The sequence below is a fragment of the Taurulus bubalis genome, assembly GCF_910589615.1.
Source record: "Taurulus bubalis genome assembly, chromosome: 3".
Lineage (NCBI taxonomy): Eukaryota > Metazoa > Chordata > Actinopteri > Perciformes > Cottidae > Taurulus > Taurulus bubalis.
Window position 1 is genome coordinate 3117866 of NC_136591.1, and position 22198 is coordinate 3140063.

The 22198-nt window shown below is 42.7% G+C and overlaps 2 protein-coding genes across 2 annotated transcripts in view; one reads left to right on the forward strand and one right to left on the reverse strand.

Annotated features, from left to right (window-relative positions):
- Positions 1 to 2846, reverse strand: part of cep128 (centrosomal protein 128) — a gene marked incomplete at its 5' end in the record, with an annotated part of 40395 nt that extends 37549 nt beyond the window's left edge. Inside the window, 6 exons of the mRNA XM_079215922.1 lie at positions 256 to 325; positions 1073 to 1164; positions 1474 to 1592; positions 1822 to 1954; positions 2497 to 2583; positions 2676 to 2846. Of these exons, the coding sequence (XP_079072048.1) occupies positions 256 to 325; positions 1073 to 1164; positions 1474 to 1592; positions 1822 to 1954; positions 2497 to 2583; positions 2676 to 2846 (672 nt within the window). The remainder of the gene's footprint in view (positions 1 to 255; positions 326 to 1072; positions 1165 to 1473; positions 1593 to 1821; positions 1955 to 2496; positions 2584 to 2675) is intronic.
- Positions 2847 to 4711: 1865 nt separating this feature from the next.
- Positions 4712 to 21516, forward strand: tshr (thyroid stimulating hormone receptor; the record flags this gene model as incomplete). The annotated part of the gene is made up of 10 exons (XM_079216272.1): positions 4712 to 4881; positions 10053 to 10124; positions 11058 to 11132; positions 13524 to 13598; positions 14093 to 14167; positions 14876 to 14953; positions 15561 to 15629; positions 17231 to 17308; positions 19393 to 19581; positions 20064 to 21516. The coding sequence occupies 10 exons, from the start codon at positions 4712 to 4714 to the stop codon at positions 21514 to 21516; spliced, it is 2334 nt and encodes a 777-aa protein (XP_079072398.1).
- Positions 21517 to 22198: the final 682 nt, after the last annotated feature.

Here is a 22198-nt window from a genome sequence, read left to right on the forward strand (position 1 = left end):
CAGGCACCGAAAGGAAGCACTGAAATCTGCGTTGTGTTTTGGTCCGGTAGATACTGGTCGTATTGGCACCGGTTTTCGGTACCCAACCCTACTCTTGTCTATTTCTCCAAACTGGAGACGTGCAGCCCGCCATCTTCTGTAGGTGGTGCTATCAATTAGTACCTCACGCAACCTAACGCGTCCCTTTAAAATGAAGTCCACAGAGCTCGACAGCATGCTTCAGGTTCTGGTGGTGAAATACACAGCAGCACTCACTGAGGCGTGTCTCTGGGAGTCCGTGTTGTCGGTGAGGCTCTCCATCGCTCGCCGGGTGTCAATATCAGACCTAGAAAAAGCAGACAAACATTCACACAGCAGAGTTTTGAAAGGTGCTTTCCCAGGACATCATTAATCAAAATGTGAATGCATAATGTGATTCCACTAGAAATATTCATGCAGCTTCTGATGTTAAAATATAGTGGACCATTTTGGTGTGGATTTCTTAATAACCTGAAAATGTCAAATTCAAAAGGAGGCTCTGCTGCCGGCCTTTTATTTTTCCAGCGTCGTCCCTTGACGCTGCCCGTGACACTTTGAGCACTTTCTCATCAAGGAGATGTCAGAGACCCGAAGAGTTATTCATTTGTTTTCAAAGTTAAAGAAAAAAACTTTTGGGATGGACGGTGGATTTGAAAAATAAAGATCAATATGCAGTCAGAGCATGGACTTAGGAAACCAAGGTCAGTTGGTGCTCTTTAAGAGAGAAGTAGTAGATTCATCTGGTTTCTTTGCAAAATAAAAGTAAATAACAGGAGCCTGTTCTAGTTCATTTTCAGTCAACTTTAATTGAGTTTTTTCTCACTTTAATGTTCTTTAACTGTATTGCCATTATATGTGAGCACTTTGTAAGGTGCTATGCAATTACAATGTAATATTATCATTATTCTTGACGCCACTTGTTACTATGGAAGCTAATAAAACATCAGTTGTATTTTCAACTCGGTTCTAAAAATCCCCTTGTCGACTGGGGAATTCAGTTGTGTACTGTGTGGAAACAAAACCAAGTTCAGACTTTTCCCCTCCATTCAGATACCTGTTTCTCTTGAGGATTTCTTTATCCAGGTCATCAGACAGTCTGTACTGGTCACAACGCAGATCCCTCAGGGACTGGTGCAAAGTGTGAATCTAAACAGATACAGAATACACAACATTATACATGAGCAAAGCAAAGGGAAAACGTTGGCAATCACTGCCTCTATGGATGCACATTTATTGCAAGGGGAATCACAGATAAATAGAGACTCCTAAACACGATAAATACCTGAATACTCTCATGAAAAAAAACCTCATCCGCATAAAATCTCATCAAGCCCCTTTTTGAGATTAGCATCATATAAACACTCCTGACCCGGTGTGCCCTCTTGTGGAAACGTCCTGACACTGCGTGACAGTAACAAGTGGCAGTGATTAGCGGCTGTCTGTCTCCATTCTTACATCGCTTGCCGACATGCTGGCGTCCTTAAAACGAACACTGGCAGACTGAGACCTCCGCCTCCTTCCTGGAGTGCTGCTGTAGTCCCTCAGTGGAGAAGTAGGGTAGAACCGCCGGCCTTCTGAAAGTACAGATCTACATTTGTTATAAAGTGTGAAAGAAGGAGCCAGAGAACCAAACACAAACTCACTGCACAACATTTTCTAATGCTCCTTTGACATTTGTTGTCATTTTCCATGTATTATTTCTGTGTTTTCTGCTTTTAAGTTGCATCTCTTTGCAAATGATCCAGAGCTAAGACTACAATGAGCGGGACAGCTGAGAGCTAAATCCTTTCTTGTACTCCATACCTGATCCGGAGCCAGCCTCCAGGTCACTGGTATGCAGGGTGGAGGCCGACGCCGACGCACCGTGAGGCCCGTTGGACCGGCCCCCCCTCTGAGTCTGGAGCTGACTGATGGACTCTTCCAGGTTCTCCCTGAGCTGGTGCAGGAGGAAACATCAGACATGAACAGGGTTCATACACATTTTGACTTTTCCATGACTTTTCCATTATTTTAAACCAAATTTCCATGACCAAACATTTTTTAAAACATAAAAAAAGTGTGAAAATGTAGTATTTAAACTAACAATGAGAATTCCAAAGCATACAGTAAACCTTAAATGACACAAATGAAAGAGACAATAGTTTGATTAAAAGAGTAAATATTTATATTTTGAGCATCTTTCTTTAAAAAGCATATTCATTATTTCAAACTCAGCGTAAATGAACGACATGAATATAACACATTTACATGACTTTTACTAAACTTTTGGGATTTTGTTTTTCTCAAAGACTTTTCCAGGCCTGGAAATAACCATTTTTTTTAAATCCATGACTTTTCCAGGTTTTCCATGACCATAAGAACCCTGTATAAAGGCATGAGAGCCAATTACATAATTGAGAAACGTGAATGATGCCTGAATAAACAATGAGACAGTGGATTAAAATACAACATAAGTAAATCACATAACAGGTGTCTGACCAGTGCCATGGCTTCAGCCTGGTCGTCGGTATGCTCCCTGTAGTGGCCCAGCATCCGGTCTACTTTGGTCAAGTTCCTACTGGTGTCCTGCAGCGGAAAAGACGCGTTTTAGGTGCTAAACTAGAATGAACCCGCAGACCCAACATGTCGGAGTCACGAGCTGCTGTACTGTGGTGTACCTGTAAAGTGCTTGCCAGGGTACCGATCTTCTCGGAGAGGTCTTCGGCTCGACCATCAGCACCACTGCTGGCTCTGCCGCGGTCCCGGCCCGGGACGCGGTGGGATTCCCGGCCCCGGGACCGGTGCCCCCGCGTCCTGCTGTACGAATCAGACTCACTGGACGTATCCATCACAGCTCGGCACAGGGGGGTTTACGGGGGAGAAACGACCTCGCTTCGTCTGCATACACCGCTAGCTTGTTAATCAGATTACCGAACAAACTGCGCTGCTTTTTAGCTTTTTTTTTACACTGTATATATTGGGCATAGCGAGCGGAAACGGGCGCTTTGTCATCGTTGCCGTAACAACCACTTGCCCCCCTCCCCGAACGTGATGCTCCAACGAGCAACAAGTGGTCCGACAACTACTGTGACCGTTAGCTAGCTAACCCCACGTTAGCCCCGTGATTTAGCGTGGGGACCGACCCGTGACCACAGCGGTACGCTTGTCTCTCCTCAGCGGGAGCAGAAGGCGTCTTACTGCCGCTAAAGCTCCGCTACACGGGGTCCGCTGGTAGCTTTCAGGAGTAACAGCTCTCCGCGATCCCGTCCCGGTTCCCCTCTGCTATGGCAACTTGAACTAGCCGCGCCTGAGCAGGAAAACAACAGTTGGCAGTGGCCCCAATGGAATGCCGGGAAATGTAGGCGGGCGACCATGGGACAGTGCGGGAATCCGTTATGTGTAAACTACATTGCCCAGAGCTGTGCGTTAGCGCCAGTGTTGCCGCTCGTCAGTTAGAAAAGATAAGGGAGAAAAAGAAAAGGAAAGAAAAGAGGAGACGAAGGGAATTATGTTTCACACACGAAAAGATAAACTGTTGATTGGAAAATAAAAATATAAAGTTACATCTTGAAATGGACAGTTAATGTTAACTGACATGAATGTACATAGTATAATGAATTAATTGGGCATTATTGAACTAATATAACTATACTATTCACTGTGTAGAACTGAATGCTATGGAAGCCCGTAATTATGACTTAACATCTCATAATTATGACTTAACATCTCATAATTATGATTTAACATCTCATAATTATGACTTAACATCTCATAATTATGATTTAACATCTCATAATTATGATTTAACATCTCATAATTATGACTTAACATCTCATAATTATGATTTAACATCTCATAATTATGATTTAACATCTCATAATTATGAGATACTAAGTCATAATGATGAGATTGTATCTCATCATTATGACTTACTTAATACTAAGTTGAAATTATGAGATAGTTAAGTCATAATTATGAGATAGTAAGTCAAAATGATGAGATAGTATCTCATCATTATGACTTCATTATCTCATAATTATGACATAGCATCTCATAATTATGAGATAGTAAGTTGAACTTATGAGATAGTATCTCATAATTATGAGATACTGAATCAAAATTGTGAGATAATTAAGTCATAATTATGACATAGCAAATCGAAATTATGGGTTAGTATCTCATAATATGGACTTAGCATTTCATAATGATGAGATAGTAAGTCAAAATGATGAGATAGTATCTCATAATTATGAGATACTAAGTCGAAATGATGAGATAGTTAAGTCATAATTATGAGATACTATCTCATAATTATGACTTAACTATCTCATAATTATGACTTACAGGGTCTTAATTGTTTTATCACAGTGCGGAAACGGGCTTCCATAGTTACCATACTAGGGACAAAATAAAAAGCTCTCCTCTCACACAGCCTCAGAAGTCCACCTCCCTCCAGTTGGAGACCACCTCCAAACCAGCAGCCCTGCAGCGGTCCGTCCAGCTGCAGCCTCACACACTGCGTGGCCCCGTAAAGAGCGCACTGCTCCCCGGTCCCTCCCTGAGGATTACACCCCCAAAACAAGCATCACTACACCGGGTGACTTGACCTCACACACACACACGTGTGGTTGTGGACATCAAGGGGACTGTGGAGAAAAGACACACGTCAGTCTGGGGACATTTCTTTGCAGAAGCTGCAGCGCATCCCTCCGGCATGCAGGTGATACCATGCGCGTTGCTCGCGCTCCTCAGCCTCGCTGCCAGCGCCGGGTCGGAGGCTGAGTCCTGCCCTGCTGTCTGCGAGTGCTCCGAGTGGAAGACGCGCACCATCTCCTGCTTTGACATCGCTGCTCTCCCCAGGTTCCCTGGCAGCACGGAGACGCTGTAAGTAGGCGGACAGCAGGCATCTGCGAAAGCGATGCTGCGGGCTTTGTTTCATGCCTTCTGCCTGTGAAGTGCTCTCTCAGCCCGAGGAGAAACCATTATAACGTCTTGAATATTCCTTCAAAGTGCCCCAGTGGGACGTTGCGGCTGTCTGTGATGTTAAGTAGTTATTCCATTTTATGGTGTTATATTCAGTGTGTATGACTAACACGCTTTGTGCAGTTGATTCTGGATTTCAATGTAGCCAATCTCAAATATATTAAAGGAATACTAAAGTTTGGAATGATTTATAATTGGCTGTAGTTGTTATTTAAGTTGAACCATATTTAATAGAAAGAAAAGAAGAAACGATTTTTCCACCATTAGAACAACCATAATAAATGAAAAACAACAACCTGAATTTCCCAGGTATATGGTTGATTTTATATTTATTTGTGGATGGTTAATTGCGGTTTTTGTTTTTTCATTGGCCTCTTTAATTATCATTACAGTTTACAGTACAATATCTAATATCATCACATTTTCAATTGTCCCTAAATCTTACAATTATGGATATTTGAGGATGGAGGGAGAGACGGTGTCAGACAACCCAGAATGTCCACTTCAGAAGATTTCACAGAAGACTGAACATCCAGGGCCCTTTAGAGGAAAGAGACCTTTAAAAAGCGTAATGCTCACTACTTCCCATTTCTTTGTGTTTTAGGATATTTTTGCAAAACAACCAACACACCTGCTCACATTTATTCATGGAGCTCCAACTGATGTTTGTTTATCGCCTATTGTTTCTCAGTATACTGCTAGCAGCCAAGCTAACGTTGACACACACTATTTAGATAATGTCTCATCTTATTTGCCAGCTATCAGACTACAGTATATACTGTATAGAGTAAAACATATATTCGGATAGTATAATAATAGTACTGCTAACCCTTTTTTTCAAATAAATCCATACATTTTAAAATGTCAGAAAATTGGGAACCCCGTCACAGTTTCTGAGAGCACATTATGGCATCGTCAAGCTGCTTATTACACTCATAAATATGTATGATGTCAAGTGTAAAAGGGAGAAAAAATTAAAGAAAAGAGAAGTTTTATCCCAGGTTTTACATCTCCGTTCACTCGTGTACTACAAAGAGGATCAATCCCAAAACTAAAATCCTTGTCAGCATTACAGTGGAGAGGAGGCTGTGTGTCTTATAAGCAGATGGTAATTAAACCAACGGAAATTAATATGATATATATATATATATATATATATATATATATATATATATATATATATATATTAAATATTCGCAACGGCTGATCTGTGTGCAATCTGTCGTCTTGTTATCTGAGACCTCAAAGACTCTGTCAAGAATCCTGGGAGCCAGCATGATGGATTACGTCAGGGTCACCTCTGAAAAATGTAGCGGGGCTTTTACGCTTCCTAAATTGCTTAAGAGGGCAGAAGTGATGCAACGGAGAGCGGCCAGTCCGCCATGGCCTTGAGTGATGGAAACACGTGCCGCTCAGAGCCATGTGTGGAAACACAGAACTGGAGAGTATTTCCATTGAAATCTGCATTCTTTAGTGATAAATCAGACGGTACTGCTACATTGTATTAGCCGAACCTTGACTGACGTTATTGTGAAAATAACTATGATAGTTGTACTGTTCCTATGTGATCTAGGGCTCACTAATGAACATCCCTCCATCCTTCAATGCCAAACACACCACTGTGCATCGCCTCCAACAGCACCCATCACATGGCATTATCTCCCGATCACTGCCCCAATTCACTTGAGCTCGTGCCCCGATGTCCGCCACGGTTTCCTCGCATTCCTGCCCAAAGTTTACCCAGAGCCCTCCAGGAGGACCGGGACATGAAAGCATGAAAAATGACATGAAAGCATGGTGAGAAAAATACACCCCAAATAGACGTGGGATGTTCTAGCAGATGAGGCGTGAGGGAGTTTGTTGAAGATTTTAGCCACGAACTGCTGAGATACTTACTTGACTTTGTTTTGCCGGGGTCAAAATTCTTGTCTTTAAATCTTGTCTTTGGATCAAATAGTTCAAATAGATCGCAACCCCTCTCCTTGGCATCAATCTTCTCATTTAACTCTCTGCCAAAAAGTTAATATAGGAGTATGTTCCTGAATGCAAAGCAGACGTCTGTGTGTGTGTGTGTGTGTGTGTGTGTGTGTGGACGCTTAGAGATCCGAGTCCTGAGTGTGTGTGAGGTTACTCCGCGTGTCACTGGGAGGCAGAGAGGCGGAGAGGAAAGCACAGAGCGTAGCGTGACTCCTGACTGCGTCTGGACGATGCATTCAAATACAATATTTACCTTTTGCAGCACATTTCTCAAACAACGGGGAGCACCATTTGAGAATAATTAAGAGGAAGAAAAAAACTTCAAGGGAAAAGAGGGGAAAAACGCAGCGGTTTCAAGCCTTTCAAAAACCTCAGAATTTCTGGATTGGAGTTCAAAACGTGCGATAACTCGATGCCTCTTGACCTTTCATCTAATAACTGAAAACGCCGTGAATGGTAACAGATGAGCACTGGGATTAATTGTTGATCATTATGAGCTGAGATTACTGGAAATACTGACAGCTCCCCAGCTATTCATTTGTACCAATGGAAATTGTTTCTTCTGCAGTAATTACCTCATGGAATTATGAGATGACACATTGAATATTTCAAAAAACCTAGAATAAAATAATTGAAAAGGTAATCGCTCTCCACCACCACCTGTTCGAACAACTTTTTCTTTTTTTTCGGACACATTTTTTATTTCATAAAACCCAGAATAAACTCAGTTAAACGGTATTCTCTCCAGCACCTGTCCGAACAACTTTCTCTGTCTTGCTTCTGCACACACCGGATAGTACAGGGAAGTAAAGCGGTATCTCTGAGCTGCATCTCCAAGCGTTCTCATTGAGAAGACAATACGGGTTACTTATTTTTGAGAATGTTCTTTTTGAGAAGAGTTGACACTGAATCCCACTGCAGGTTGAAGAGCAGCTGAGTAACTGAGCCTCTCCACATCAGAATGAGACCATGTCAATCCAACACTGGCAAGATTATGAATTCTATAGCTTCTCCCCACTTCAAACTCAATTCCCATACTGTTTGTTTTCTCGAGGTTCTATCCAAAATGACAAATTGGGGGGATAATGTTCCCCTCCAGCCTCCCAGATGGGCTCATTGGTCTTCTCCTTGGGAGAAAATGCATGCTGGTTATTTGGGTTTGAGCGCGGTGGTGAGACGCTGCGGTTCCGACAGGAGTGTTTGGTATCAGGGTCTGCTCTGTGTCCCGCTGTTTGTTTGAGTGTGTCAGAGCGCGTGCAGGGTGCTGTGCTCCCATGTCTACTGACCCCCCCACCCATGGGAGTCTGATTCAGACCCAAAGGCCAGATCTCAGCCTCTGAATTAGCCTATTGTTCCCAAAGGGGCGTGAAGATGCCGGCTTTGGCTGAGTCACTTGTTCTACCTGTTTCCAAATGGATGCACACACTGTTTCCAGTTGAGACAGGATGCAGTGGAAGACTCTAAATGTGCATCCTCCTTCAGGCTGGCTCTGCAGAAACAACATGACATCAACACATGTGGCTACCATCCTTATCTCTTTCCTCTATTACTACGTTTTGATTCCCAAAACCACCACAACAACATCTGTTGCAAGACCACAGGAAAGAAATAACACGCGTTGACAAGCTCGGTAAAAGAGCCAACAATATATAGGCTGCTTGTAAAGTTTCTGGGAGATAATCTTATTTGCGAGTCAAAGAGTCAGGTGAGAAGATTTCTGTATGTTCACTGTAAATCTAGAGGCAGCACCCGGTGAGCTTAATGAGCATGAACACAACTCAAAGTAGAGGAGGGTATTTTGTAATCTTTGGTCAGAGCCAGGCTAGTTGTTTTCCTCTGCTTTTAGCCCTCATGCTAAGCTAAGCTAACCATCTCTTGGCTATAGCTTTAGAGGGTATTGGCATTTATCTCCCCATCTGATTCTAAACAAGAATTGAAAAAGTGTTATTCCTAAAATGTCAAACTATGTCTCTTTTTGAAATATATATTTTGTAAAAAGCAAAACGTTTTGACGTGTGGATCAAATATAAGAATGTAGATGAGGTTGTCAATATGTTCATTCTCCTCACATGGCCTGGGTAACAACGTGACGGTCTGTTTCACTCTGAGTTTCCACACTGAGGTCCTAATCTTTTCTGAAACATTGTTCTAAACAGACCCAGACATTGTTGGATTTGGCTGCCAGCTCAGGTCCAGTTGTTTCCCCATGTTCCTAAAGGGGAGTCTGTTATCCTCCCTTACCTTTGGATCTCCTCTTGTCTATGTAACACCTGTTGGTTTTGTGTGTGTGTGTGTGTGTGTGTCCTGATTGTTTGATTCCCTTCACCTGCCCTCAGCCACTGCCATGTGTTTCCGATGATTGTTCATGCCCTACACCTGAGTTTCCCCTCTCTTATATATACTCCCCTGTTTCCCCTTGCCAGATTGTCTTTGTATCCTCGTATGTCAATCCTTTGAAGTATCTGTTTCCCTCGTGTGTTTACTTTGACAAGTAAAGGACCTTTTTGATTTTTACCTTAAACGTGCCTCCTGTTGTGTTTCCTCTGTCCCACCACCGTGACGGTCCAGAGTTATTGGACAATTGTAAATATAAAAATGATTGATTTGAAATGACAGATAACACTTGAAATGGGAGAAAAAAGCTTGCCTTGCTGTGTACAACACAAACAAAATGCACCTGTATATAGTATCTACTTTATTTAGTATTGTAAGTGAAAAAACAACAGGTTGTCATTTATGAGAAGGCATAACTATTTCTTGACCAAGAGCAACTGCCAGGCAAGCTATTAGCCACCATATCACACTTTTAACAGATAAAAACACATTGTAATTGTGGTACTGGTGAGCAAATTGAGTTACCTTTGGACAAACTAGCTGTTTCCAGTTCAGCTAAGCTAACCGTTGCGGGCTCCAGTTAGCTAACGCTACATATTTAGCCCACATTAGAGTGGTCTTCTCGTCTAACTCTGCAAGGAAGTGTTTTTGCCAAGATATCTAGCCAATGTCAAAGAACGCCTCGCTCACAGCCTCCAGAAGACACTGAGAGTAAAGTGTGTTTGTGACGACTAAAATATCCATCTTTACTTTCCAAGCAGATGGCTTTTCGAGACCCGTCTTTCATCCGTGCCAACAGACGCCTTTGCCAACATGGTCAACATCTCCAGGATGTGAGTAGCAATTTCTTCAGTGGGATTATTCATTCAAGGCTCTCCACTTTTTACTGAACTTCTATTCAAACACAACCCCTTTATAGTCGTTCTCTTGCACCTGTTGCCGTTCAACTGCTCTGCTTAAAAAGAGCCAAACTGCCCACCCTTTCCCTCTCTGTCTCCCACCCAAGCAGATGATGTCTCTCTGGTTAGTATCACTGCTGTCTCCTAATCACAGCTGGAAGCGCTAATGCGTTCCTTCAATAGGAATGTTGCTCTTTCAACCGCACAGGGGTTTGGGCATTGACTCGGTATTCCAGCGGAGCGTTTTGGGTGTGTGGTGATTTCAGATTCCCAGTAGAGATGTGTAGAGGTAAAAATACACACTTGATTCCCAGCCGCTAAGTCTGGCATTTGGGTCCAAGTCATGCATGGAGGAAGACAGAGGTGGATGATACGTTTGCTCTCTATCCAGATAAAATGACTGCATGGGAGAAAACCAACCAAATGTCAGTGAGATTTAGTCAGATTATAAGTAAAATAAGTAAACAGAACCTACGTTTTCATCTAGTCATTCCTAAGGACGATCAAGTGCTAAATTCATGGTTTATTTAAAGAGCAATCTTGTTACCAAGGAATAACAAATGGTAGCCGAGTGACTGATGACTGGGTAATGTATATGTGGGGCGCATACCTGTAAAATTACCCGTGACTTTGGAGGCTTTAGGCACGGCGGGTTGATAAATTCCGGAAAGAGTTGCAGGCTTTAGGATAATTTTGGGAGCCACACACTAACTCTTTTCTAAAAGCACGTCTCGCATTTTGCCTGCAGGCTGGTACAGTACCTTCATTCTTACAAGTTAAGCACATGGTTAGAAAACACCATTATTTTGATAATACAAAGGCAATTTGTACTTCAGATTTGGTTTAAGCTGTGTGTGTTTCTTTTAGATATATATCAGTGGATGTGATGCTGCAGAGGCTGGAGAGGCACTCCTTCTACAGCCTGAAGAAAGTCACCCATATGTGAGTAACTAAAGGAAAATGCCACGTTCGTTATTGATCTGTATTGATGAAGCTGCTGCATTTGCTCTCTGGAGAGAACAATGCTTCATTCTGAACCTTGCCGGCAGCAAATGGAAGCAAGGAAGAAATGCATTAGAAGCTTATTCCTCTCTGCACACCCCTGAAAGCTCTTCATCAGAGCAGTGTTGCCTCACTCCCACAAAATAATACCCAGTTGTGGAGATCACTGCATGCAAATTATATGCGAAACAATTCAATTTGGTGTCATATCTTATTATCTGATCTATTATTACTGATCCTGGTCGTAGCAGACAGTCAGAATAAGCATGTAAGGAACCAGTATCCGGGTCCTCTCCTTGCCTTCTTTGGGCTCTTGTTGAAGCAGCTCAGGGGGAAAAGACTTGCAGTGCACTCTATTCTCAATTATGGGATAGAGATTGATGGCTTGGTTTCAGGGTGGACCACACACTCTCCAGCAGAACACCTCCTAGCACTTCATATATTACTCCAAGACGTCCTGCCTATGTGAATGATTAGTTCCAAGTTACAGCAGTTTGTGTCTTTCCACTCTTCAATTACTGTATATGTGCATGAAGACGTTTGAGACAGTATGATTAACAGCTACAGAGATTCATTGGACATGACTTGGTTTATCAAAAGGCTGTCCTTTTCTATCTTAATTACCCTTCCTTTTGGTCTTTCCTTATTAGACATTCCAGACATCAAAACACAGACAGAAACAATAATTCAAACTGCGAGCTGAGGGTTGAATCCGTGTTCTGCGGCTGTATTCTGGATCTCCGGGGCCTATTTGCCACTGATTGGTGTGGTGTAGTGCAATACATCAGATAATGGCATCTCTCTCAGGTTTCCTTCAGGGTCAGACACAAATTAATGCTCCGCTTCCTGTTGGCTGCTCCAGGCCGACAGCAGCTGTGGATCTAAGGCTGCAGTCGGAGTGGAGAATTCAGAGGAGGCTGGTGAAGTTTGTATCATGCCACCACTGAGAGAAACCACCACTGTCACGCATTCTGGCTTTTTACTGGGAAGGAGGAATAAATAAATAGATGAATCTCAATTTTGGCGAGGGATGTGAGTGTGATCAACCTATGCGTAAACACGTTCATGAAAGCTTCAACATTTTTGGTCATTTGTGCTTAAAAGAACGGGCAGAAAGGAAAGTAGGTATTTTATCTTGCCAGCAGCAACATCAGCATGTTTGTTTGGGTCATCTCCAGGAAATAAAGTGGGTAGTTAAAGCTGCATTGATCCAATTAATACGCGTCAATGTAAATGGAAAACAAATCATTAGCCGACTCAGCAGTTTCCCTCCGCTCGTTGGAACCTAATAGTTTCTTGAGCAGATTGTTTTGGTTTTACGGCCGGTAACTTAATGTCACCGTTCTTATAACCCTCACTTCCAGAAGCAGGAGGTGTCTGCAAAAAAACTCTGATAAACACACGGGATGCTACCTGTCCTACAGCAGACGGCGCGTTAGGAAAGTTAGCAACTTAGCGTTTAGCAGCTAAAGAGCCAGCTCTTCCTCGTGAGTTAGCAGAGACCAAAAAAAAAGGATAAAATGATCGAGAAGCTTGGACTTGGTATCCAGAAACACAACTCCAAATAAATGCTAGTGTTACCCCATGTCTGCTGGATGACTACATCAACAGTTAGCTAATGCTAATGTGTCACATGGGCCAAATAACCAATGAATGCTGCTTGAACGTGACCACATCGACATCATGTAGAAATGATGACAAAAAAAGAGGCTCTTTATATAGAAAGAGGATACATTCAGTGACAATGTGTGAAAAACATTAACTTAAAGTGAATGATTCAGTCATAAGGATGATCGTATCGTCGAGATATGAGATTATTTTTTTCTTGTGTGTGTTTTTGTGCAGGTTATTTTGTCACGGTATGTGATGGTGGGACCATTTTACATTGGCAACATGAACCTGATTCTACTCTTTAGATGGATTCAAGAGTGCCCTCAAGTGCCCTCAGATATTTCAGTGTATCTGGGAAGATCAAGCTCTCCCACTCAGTGACTTCCATTGACCTGACCCCGTCTGTGTGTGAAGGAGAGCCAGGCTTCACACGCCAGAGAGAGGTGTTGGGTCCAGCCCAGGGCGGACAGAGTAAACACACTAATGAAACACTAATTGGACTCTACTTCTGGCCCTGGCTGTCTTCACCGACTTTCCCCTCTCTGGCACACTGGCATGCACCTCGTCTGTTCTGTCAACAAGTTATAAGTGTGTGTTTCTGAATGTGTGTCACCATAATGTCTTAGTGGCACACACTTCTGTCATTTTTAGGCTCTGAATGACTTAGTTTTTATGTGTAAGAGCATTTTCAGGACACTTGTTTCTTGTCTGGTCTTTCAGAGAGATACGCAATGCAAAACGTCTGAGCTACATCCACCCGGAAGCCTTTAAAAATCTCCCAAACCTCAAATACTTGTGAGTATTTTTCACTGCAACTCATTGATTCCCTCACATTGACAACCTAATGGTAATCCAAAAAGACGTGGGGTGTATATTTAAAATACTTACATCTGGCAATCATTTTGACATTGTGATCTATTCATAGCATTGTGTACCAGTACGGGCAAGAGTGAGTCATGCTTCATTTGAGTTTAATGCAGAGGTACAGTCGAGTTCAGAAAAGTGGATGCACACTGACGTTTTTAGAAGAATTGTAACGTCTCATGATGACTTAAAAGTCCTTTCAGGCGCCCTGGGTCTACTGCTCTACTTGGTGTCACGCATGAACATGCCAGTTAATGAACTGGGCTCGTTACTATTTTATTATGTTGTGAAACTAAACTCAGATCTTAAGGAATATGTTTGTCATAGCAATGCTCGTCACCATTTTTGCATTAGGCTGTTATAAAATACCATTTCTCCTTGTGTAGTCTCTGTTGTGTGACTGTTTCTCTCCTCTTGCTGTTCAGGGGTATTTTCAATACCGGCCTTTCTTTCTTCCCTGACTTGAGCAGCATCCGCTCTAATGACATGAACTTCATACTGTAAGTTGTTATAACTTAACTTAACTTTTAAACCTAATGCACTATAGTTCAAACTGCTACACGTGGAATTTGAATGTCAGCAATTCATTGGCACATTAATTCAGAGCCAATACTGTAACTATCATGAACCACTGTATTTTATACTTCTTTACTACTTCATGTACTTTACTTTATCATTCGTTGTATTCCATGTAAGACGGAAGGGCAGGAAGCAACAATACTGTTTGGAACACAATGTTGTTGAGATTATGGGAAATGTGGTCTCAATTTTGAGAAATGCCACCACTAAGAAGAGCACTTCCCTCCATAACGTTGATTGTGTGTTATTAGTGTACAAAATGTCACATAGAGGGCCTTTCACACAGAACAGTAACACCGCCACTGCGCTCTGAAAGCCATTATTTCCAGCGGCCCTGTGTGATGGGCCCTATAGGTGAGCTTGTGCTTTCTGCTCGTGTGCATCTTGGTTGTCAATAAGCATCTGCCTTTCCATATATAAGCCTCTGCATGTCTGCACCAAGTGAGCAGCTATTCTCTCATCCTCCCCTTCTGCCATCACCCTCTCAACTCCATCTAATTTAACTTTCCTGCTGAGACATAATACTTGAGAATACATTAATCAACTGTGCCACCTCCCAGCGTAAGGTATTTCTTATATCATTATTAACACCACTTCACTTCCTCTCCATTCGGTGTCTTCCTTTACAGGGAGGTTGTTGATCATCCCTTCATCACGGAGATTCCAGCCAACTCCTTCCGTGGCATCACCAGCGACGTGCTGACAGTGTAAGACATGTGCAGGAGCAACCACATGCATGGACACGTGCAGATATGCACATGTGTACATGTACAGAGAAATAACTGTTTAATTTCATGCAATTACATGTATGTTTGTGTCATACACTTGTATAGAAAATACACAAGGTAAACTAGATAGAAACTGTAGTAAGTACACAGTAAGTGTGTCATTCATCCCTGAAACCAATCTAAACCCTAAAATAGCCACGAGAAGAAGTGTTGTTTGGGCAAAATGTCCTCATTTCAAAAACATGTCCTCACTCTGAACTCCCTTGAATCGGTCAGAGATGGAAAAAAACTCAAAACACAACAGGCAATCACATGCATGCGGTTAGGTTTGGGAGCGAGGACGGAAGAGGGACTGCAATTTTAATCCACCAAACAGAATGCTACATGTTGGGCTAAAAAGTGCAAAATTGCACAGGCCTCGCCACAGAATGTGAAATAAGCAGGTCTTACTTATCTCACTGTGCAGAAAGTAATGAGGCATCAACACATGGAAAATATTTTTCACTCAGTGAATTATTAAATCTGAAGATACAAATTCTAATCAGTGGTATTATCTTGATATTACTGACTCCTGCTTTTGTTTCAGGATGCTGTATGGAAATGGCTTCAGAGAAATCCAACACCATGCCTTCAATGGGACCAAGCTCGATCAAGTGTAGGTGTTTCATATGAACGTGTGCATTCGTTATTCTTGCAGAGAGTTAGATGAGAAGATTGATACCGCTCATGTCTGCATGTAGATATAAATGGCCCATTGTAAGGACACACACAATTCTTATTTTCATCTTTATACACTAAAGAAAAAACACTTATTCATATTATATTCCATTTGTGCCAATAGATCCATCTAAATGCTACACAATGTTCCTTTAAAGACTTGAAACAGGGGAGACCTTGCTCTCTCCAAAGGGAACAACATCCACTTGCATCACTAAAGCTGAATTAATAACCCATGATATCTCATTTATCCCATACCCAAGTTTCACGACAATAAGTTGTAGTTTTATTGGCGCTCATGTGCAGGACTATTTCAGCTGTTTCCTGTCTTTATGCTGACATAAAAGTTAATTTAACCGGCTGCAGGCATATGACGCATACAGAGATGAGAGTGGTATTAATCTTCTGATCTAAAACTGAAAAAGGAAATTTCCCAAAATATCAAACTCTTCCTTTAATTTTGTACAGCAGTTTTAGACACGCGAATGGACACTCTACCACACAATAATCAGAGCAGTGTTATTCTATTGTTACTTGTGTATAAGGTTGCAGGGTTATTTTTATTCACTTATGTTTCAACTTATGATTCACTGTTTCTGAAAATTAACTCTCAAGTCACATTTCTATAAAGATCTGGTAAAATATCGTTCTCTGCGACACCAAAATCAGTCGATTTTTGTTCTTGCATTTCTAAGAAAAATTATGTTGCTCTGTATTATTAAACCATTTCTGGCATGGCACATCTGGCATGTGTATTTCTTACCAGAAATTGCTCTACAAAAGCAGCGGGATCACGGTCACGTCTCTACAGGCCTTCTCATATGTACCGGTACTCTAAAAGTCTAAAGGGCCTAAGCCCAGCTCTTGAATAGGAAGCTGAAGTTCACATGTAAATATATATTCTCATGAAAATATGTTTCAAAAAGTGTGAATCAGGAAGTCTACATTAAGAGTCCCGCTCTCTAGCACACTCCCTGACTTGGAGAAATCAGTTTACAGCCACAGAGAAATGTAAGTGCTTCCCTTCTTTCTTCTTGTCACCCGCTGGTCCTGAATCCTGTACATTCCGGATATGAGGTATTAATCATATTAATCTCACAACACCTACACACATCCCAGGTCCTTATAAGTTGAATCAAGCCATTGGTCCGTGACTTGTGAGTCTTTGCACACAGGCGTTTGTGTTGGCGCCTGATCTGCTCAGAGGGGAGAACTGATCCCAGCGCAGCCTGACCAAGACAAACACACCCCTCACAGGTCTATTATCCTCATTAGATTTAAGGGATTCAGGGTGATGGTGTAGTGAGGGTGCAGTGTGTTTAAGGAGAACACCATCACACCGTCTAATTTGAATCAACAATGTATGCGAGACCCTTTTTTGTCATGTTTCACCCCCCGAAATAAGAAAAAATAAACAGAGAACTGTGCGGTGATGAGGCTTGGGGAAATATTATACCATGCCTCGCCTCTGTCAGTGTGATTGAAATGAGAGGGATAGCTTTTCTACTAATAAACTTTAATTTGTGCTTTCCTGTCCAGAGACCTTCACAGGAATAAGTATCTTACCAAGATGGATGAAAAGGCTTTTGCGGGCACCATCAGCGGCCCTATGCTTCTGTAAGTATACCTGAAGTTTTTATCTTCCTATTTTTATTATTATTATTATTATTATTATGAGCATGTAAAAATACTGACAATCCTAATCTGTAGTCTGAATACATATTTAAAAGCGTAACCACACAGCTAAAGTAAATGATATGTCTGTACTGTGATGAAACGCATCAATAGAAAAAAAGAATATTAACACCCTTGAATCAGACCCCCTCTCCACACAGCGCCTATCATTTTAATTTTGCCGTAACCACTGTGTAGCATTACAATCACAGCAAAGCACAAGCCTGTTTACTCCTTTCTACGAACTGAATTATCTAAGCACTACAAAGTCTGATGAATCAATGTTAATGTCAGATTATCTGGTTATATCAATGTAGATACAACATTAAATGGTTTAATTGTTCTCATTTATCGACAGGCTAGCTAGCCAGCTAACGTTACCTTGCTTAGTTCACCCCGTTTTCTTGCTAACGGCGGGCTGGTGGCCAGCGGCAGCACTATATCCCTGAGAGACTAGGAGACTACAGGGAGGAAAGCAGGAGACTTTTCTTTTTCAAAATTATACAAATGGTGGACTTCGGCTCAGACCTGGGGGGAAGTGACACCTTAGATTGATTTGTTCAATTGTCTCTTGGTGGGTGCTTTTGGTTACACACTTCTGTGCTTAGCCTACTTAACAGCTAGCGAGTGTGTATCTTTCAAACGAAGAAAACACATGTATAAACTGAATAAAACATACCCTCGCCCAGTTCAATACACTCGCTACAGCTTACTTGGTCTGGTATGACCACTAGCTAAGAAAAGCTAATGTTAAACATTTTGCTATGCATAAAGTAACACGTTTTGAAAGCTCATATATAATAATAAATAATCGGCCTAGTTTGGTACTTTCATTATTCACACCGTCAAGATAGATTTGAACAATTTCCTCGTTCATTATGTTCAGACCGGGGGAGACATGTCTGCGAAAGGGATAGAATATCATCAAAGAGTAAAAAATCATTCCCCCACAGCTGTGTCTTTGACCAGGAAATCTGAAACGCATTGTGTGCAAGCGTGGGAGGGAGAAACTTCCGACGTTTCTCCGATACTGTCATTGTTTTTGCCATTCTCAAGGTTTTTAAAGCCGAGTCTCCATTTTAAAAGTGTTTGATTGCCAGAACCCTTTACCACGGCTATCTAGTTGCTGTTATGGCTCTGATCTAACCATTAAGTGTCTGGTTAGCTAAATGGGGCTTGTGTGCAGGTCTCCCTCTGTTCCACTGAGGAACATGTCCTGAGTGAGGTCACCTTCATGAGGTCATGAGTTAAACATCTGGGAATGACAAAATCAGACTGCTTTTTTTTTAACAGCCTTACACAATCCGTCCCATGAGAGGAAAAACGAGCAGAGGGCAGAGAAGTGGGGAGTGCAACTGGGACTAAAAAAGAACAATTGGGCTCTTAGTGAATATTACATACTTTGGCTTGTGTTTATTCTATTTTATTAAATGAATCAGCAGATACAATGACTTAAAGGTTTAATTGGTTCAGAAACTAAAGAAAGCAAAAAGAAAATGTGGCCTCTACTTGGCCCCTGGAAAGGGGAGAGAGTCCGGTGCTGAACAGCAGAATGTCCTGATAATGAGATCGCACAGGATGTTAGTGAGATTGTCGATCCCCTGCATGTCTCTGTCCCGTTGAGGTTGAACTGGCTTTGGCATGACAGCAGAGTCATGTAATAGTTTAAAGATGATGAAGGACGGAGGAGCTCACTCTAAGAACCAGATGGAGGGTTTAATCCACCTATAAGATTTCTGGTGTTATCATGTCTGGCTCCTCTGTAGATTTGCTGATAGTATGTTTATTACAGATTCTGGAAAGGTACTGTGTAGCAGAAGAAAGTATTGTATTTACGGTAGTGTTGATTTACAGGCATACTTACAGGATGGGGGTATGAAGAAAATCAAGAATGGTCCCATGCTTTGGAGGTGACTGGTGGCCCCTCCACTTTCCTTTCATGACCACTCCAAGCCGAAAACTAAAACCTATGTTTATGCACCTAATTGCATCTTCTTCAATTATTCCATTCCCTTTCTGTCTTAAAGAGACGTGTCCCTAACAGGGATCACCTCCCTGCCGACCACAGGTGTTGATTCTCTCCGGGAGCTGAAGGCGCGCGATGCCTGGGCCCTCAAGAAACTACCACCCATCAAAACCTTCAAGCACCTCGCCATCGCCAACCTCACCTACCCCAGCCACTGCTGCGGCTTCAAAAACCTAAAAAAACAACGAGGGTGAGATTCCACCAATTCTTCTCATTTTACATTCGTCAAATGGGCTTAGAGGAATTAGAAAATTAGGGTTGAGGCATCGTAAAAAGTGTGTCCGTAGGGTTTGAAAGACGAATGGAGTCCAATTGAACGCTCTTGTGTTTTTGTGTATTTGGATTATCTACCATAGTGAGTGAGGCAGCTGCACTTATACGGTGTGGATCTTGGCAGGGAGTGAATCAACTCTCTGACGTGTTTACCTATAACTTCTTACAGCCCTGCCATAGTTAATGTCACTCATTGCTGTTATTGTAGGAAGGAAAAAGGTTGAGCCGGACTAATAATGACTCTCAAAACAGGAACCACTTTTCTTCCACTGGATATATAAACGAAATGATGTGATTTGACACTTAGTGTGAGTGAGGGTTGAAACCAGGTCTCTGCATTTTTGTCTAAGTTAGGACTACAGTATTTCTTTATGAACTCAATCTGAATGTGTGTTTCAGCTTCTTGGAGTACCTCATCTGTAACTTGACTGCGTTCTACGACCAGCATCACAAGCGTTCTGTAGGGCCCCTCGGCACCCCTTCCCTCCAAGGGGACGTTGTGGAGGAAACAATCCCAGACCAGGATCCAAATGACGGAAGCCACAGAGAGTCCCAAGACTGGAGGAGAGGTGACTTCCATGGAAGCCTCCACTACCACGCCTATTTTGGGGGCCAGCCAGATGAGGATGTGGGTTTTGGGGAGACCCTCAAGAACCCTCAGGAGGACACCAGCCAAGACTTTAACAGTCGTTACGATTATGTGGTGTGTGAGGAGGGAGAGGAGGTGGCATGTGCACCAGTGCCTGATGAGTTCAATCCTTGTGAGGACATAATGGGTTTTGGCTTCTTGCGGGTGTCTGTGTGGTTTGTAAGTCTGCTGGCCGTTCTGGGGAATGTGGTGGTGCTCCTGGTGCTGCTCACCAGCCACTACAAGCTCTCGGTCTCCCGCTTCCTCATGTGTCACCTGGCCTTCGCTGATCTGTGCATGGGGATTTATCTGCTGCTTATCGCCTCTGTAGACCTCCACACACGAGCCGAGTACTTCAACCACGCCATAGACTGGCAGACGGGCCCTGGCTGTGGACTTGCAGGGTTTTTTACAGTCTTCGCAAGCGAGCTGTCTGTCTACACCTTGACGGTGATCACTCTGGAGAGGTGGTACGCTATCACCTTTGCTATGCGGCTGGATCGTAAGCTGCGTCTGCACCATGCGGCAGCCGTGATGCTAGGCGGCTGGATCTTCTGCCTCCTACTGGCCCTGCTCCCACTGGTTGGGGTGAGCAGTTACCAGAAGGTCAGCATCTGTCTTCCGATGGACACCCAGTCCACTGTGGCTCAGATCTACATCTTGTCAGTGCTGGTCCTCAACATCCTGGCCTTCCTTGTTATCTGTGCTTGCTATTTTAAGATCTACTGCGCAGTGCACAACCCTCACTACCGTTCTGGATCCAAGGATACCAACATCGCTAAGCGCATGGCTGTCCTCATCTTTACTGACTTCTTGTGTATGGCGCCTATCTCCTTCTACGCCATGTCGGCCGCGCTGGACCGGCCCCTCATCACCGTCTCCAACTCCAAGATTTTATTGGTGCTCTTCTACCCGCTCAATTCCTGCGCCAACCCGTTCCTCTACGCCATCTTCACGAAAGCTTTCAGGGGGGACGTGTTCATCCTCCTCAGTAAGGTGGGCCTTTGTCAGCAGCGAGCACAGCTGTTCAGAGGCCAGACGGTCTCGTCAAAGGGCAGCAGCGCAACATCTCAGAACCGCAAAGACAAGGATAAGGTTAAGAAAGTTGGAAACGGAGGCCAGGAAGAAGTGCCCATCCACCTGAAGAAGTGCTCCGGTCAAACCGACCACCAAGCAGTCTGCCAGCTGACGAGTCCTGAAGAGAGCCAGAGCCTGAACACGTGAGCCACACACCAGCTCGAGGTAGTAAAGCAGGGCAGGTTCCGCTGGATCTTGACGTGTTTGTGGACAGATCTGTTTGGATAGTTAACAGAACGATCCAGTATTCTGTATCTGCTTCAGTTTTGCTGGCCAAGTTCAGCTGTTTTCACAATTTCGGCTGTGATGATTTTACGGTTCCAGTTGTTGGAGAATATCAAGTGTCACTGAAATGTGAGCCCGACTTCATCTCTCACTTAGTCCTTTGTATTTGGAGGGAGAGGCTGGAAAAGAACAGATTATTTTAAGAAAAAAATTGTAAAGAACTCAAACATACATACATATTATATTTACCTTTTTTTTTCAGTATCTTTCATTTTGTTGAGATTTAATTTAAAATCCCTGCACAGTCTAGCATTGATATACAAGGACATATAATAGATGTTAAAAATACGTAATACCTTTCTGAGGCGCCCTATTCAAACGTGGTAAATATATTCAAGGACAGCCTGCTGGCTCAGTGCTGTTCACAGTGGAAACTTTATCCAGAAAATGGAAAAACACTGCATTTGTTATTGACATATAAATACCTCTACATATAATGGAAGTACACAATAGTGTTTGGTGATTTATGGATGAAAACAGGACACATTGTTGGTGTTTATTTTGTCTTTTAATCGGAAGCTGAACAGTAATTATAGACATGAAT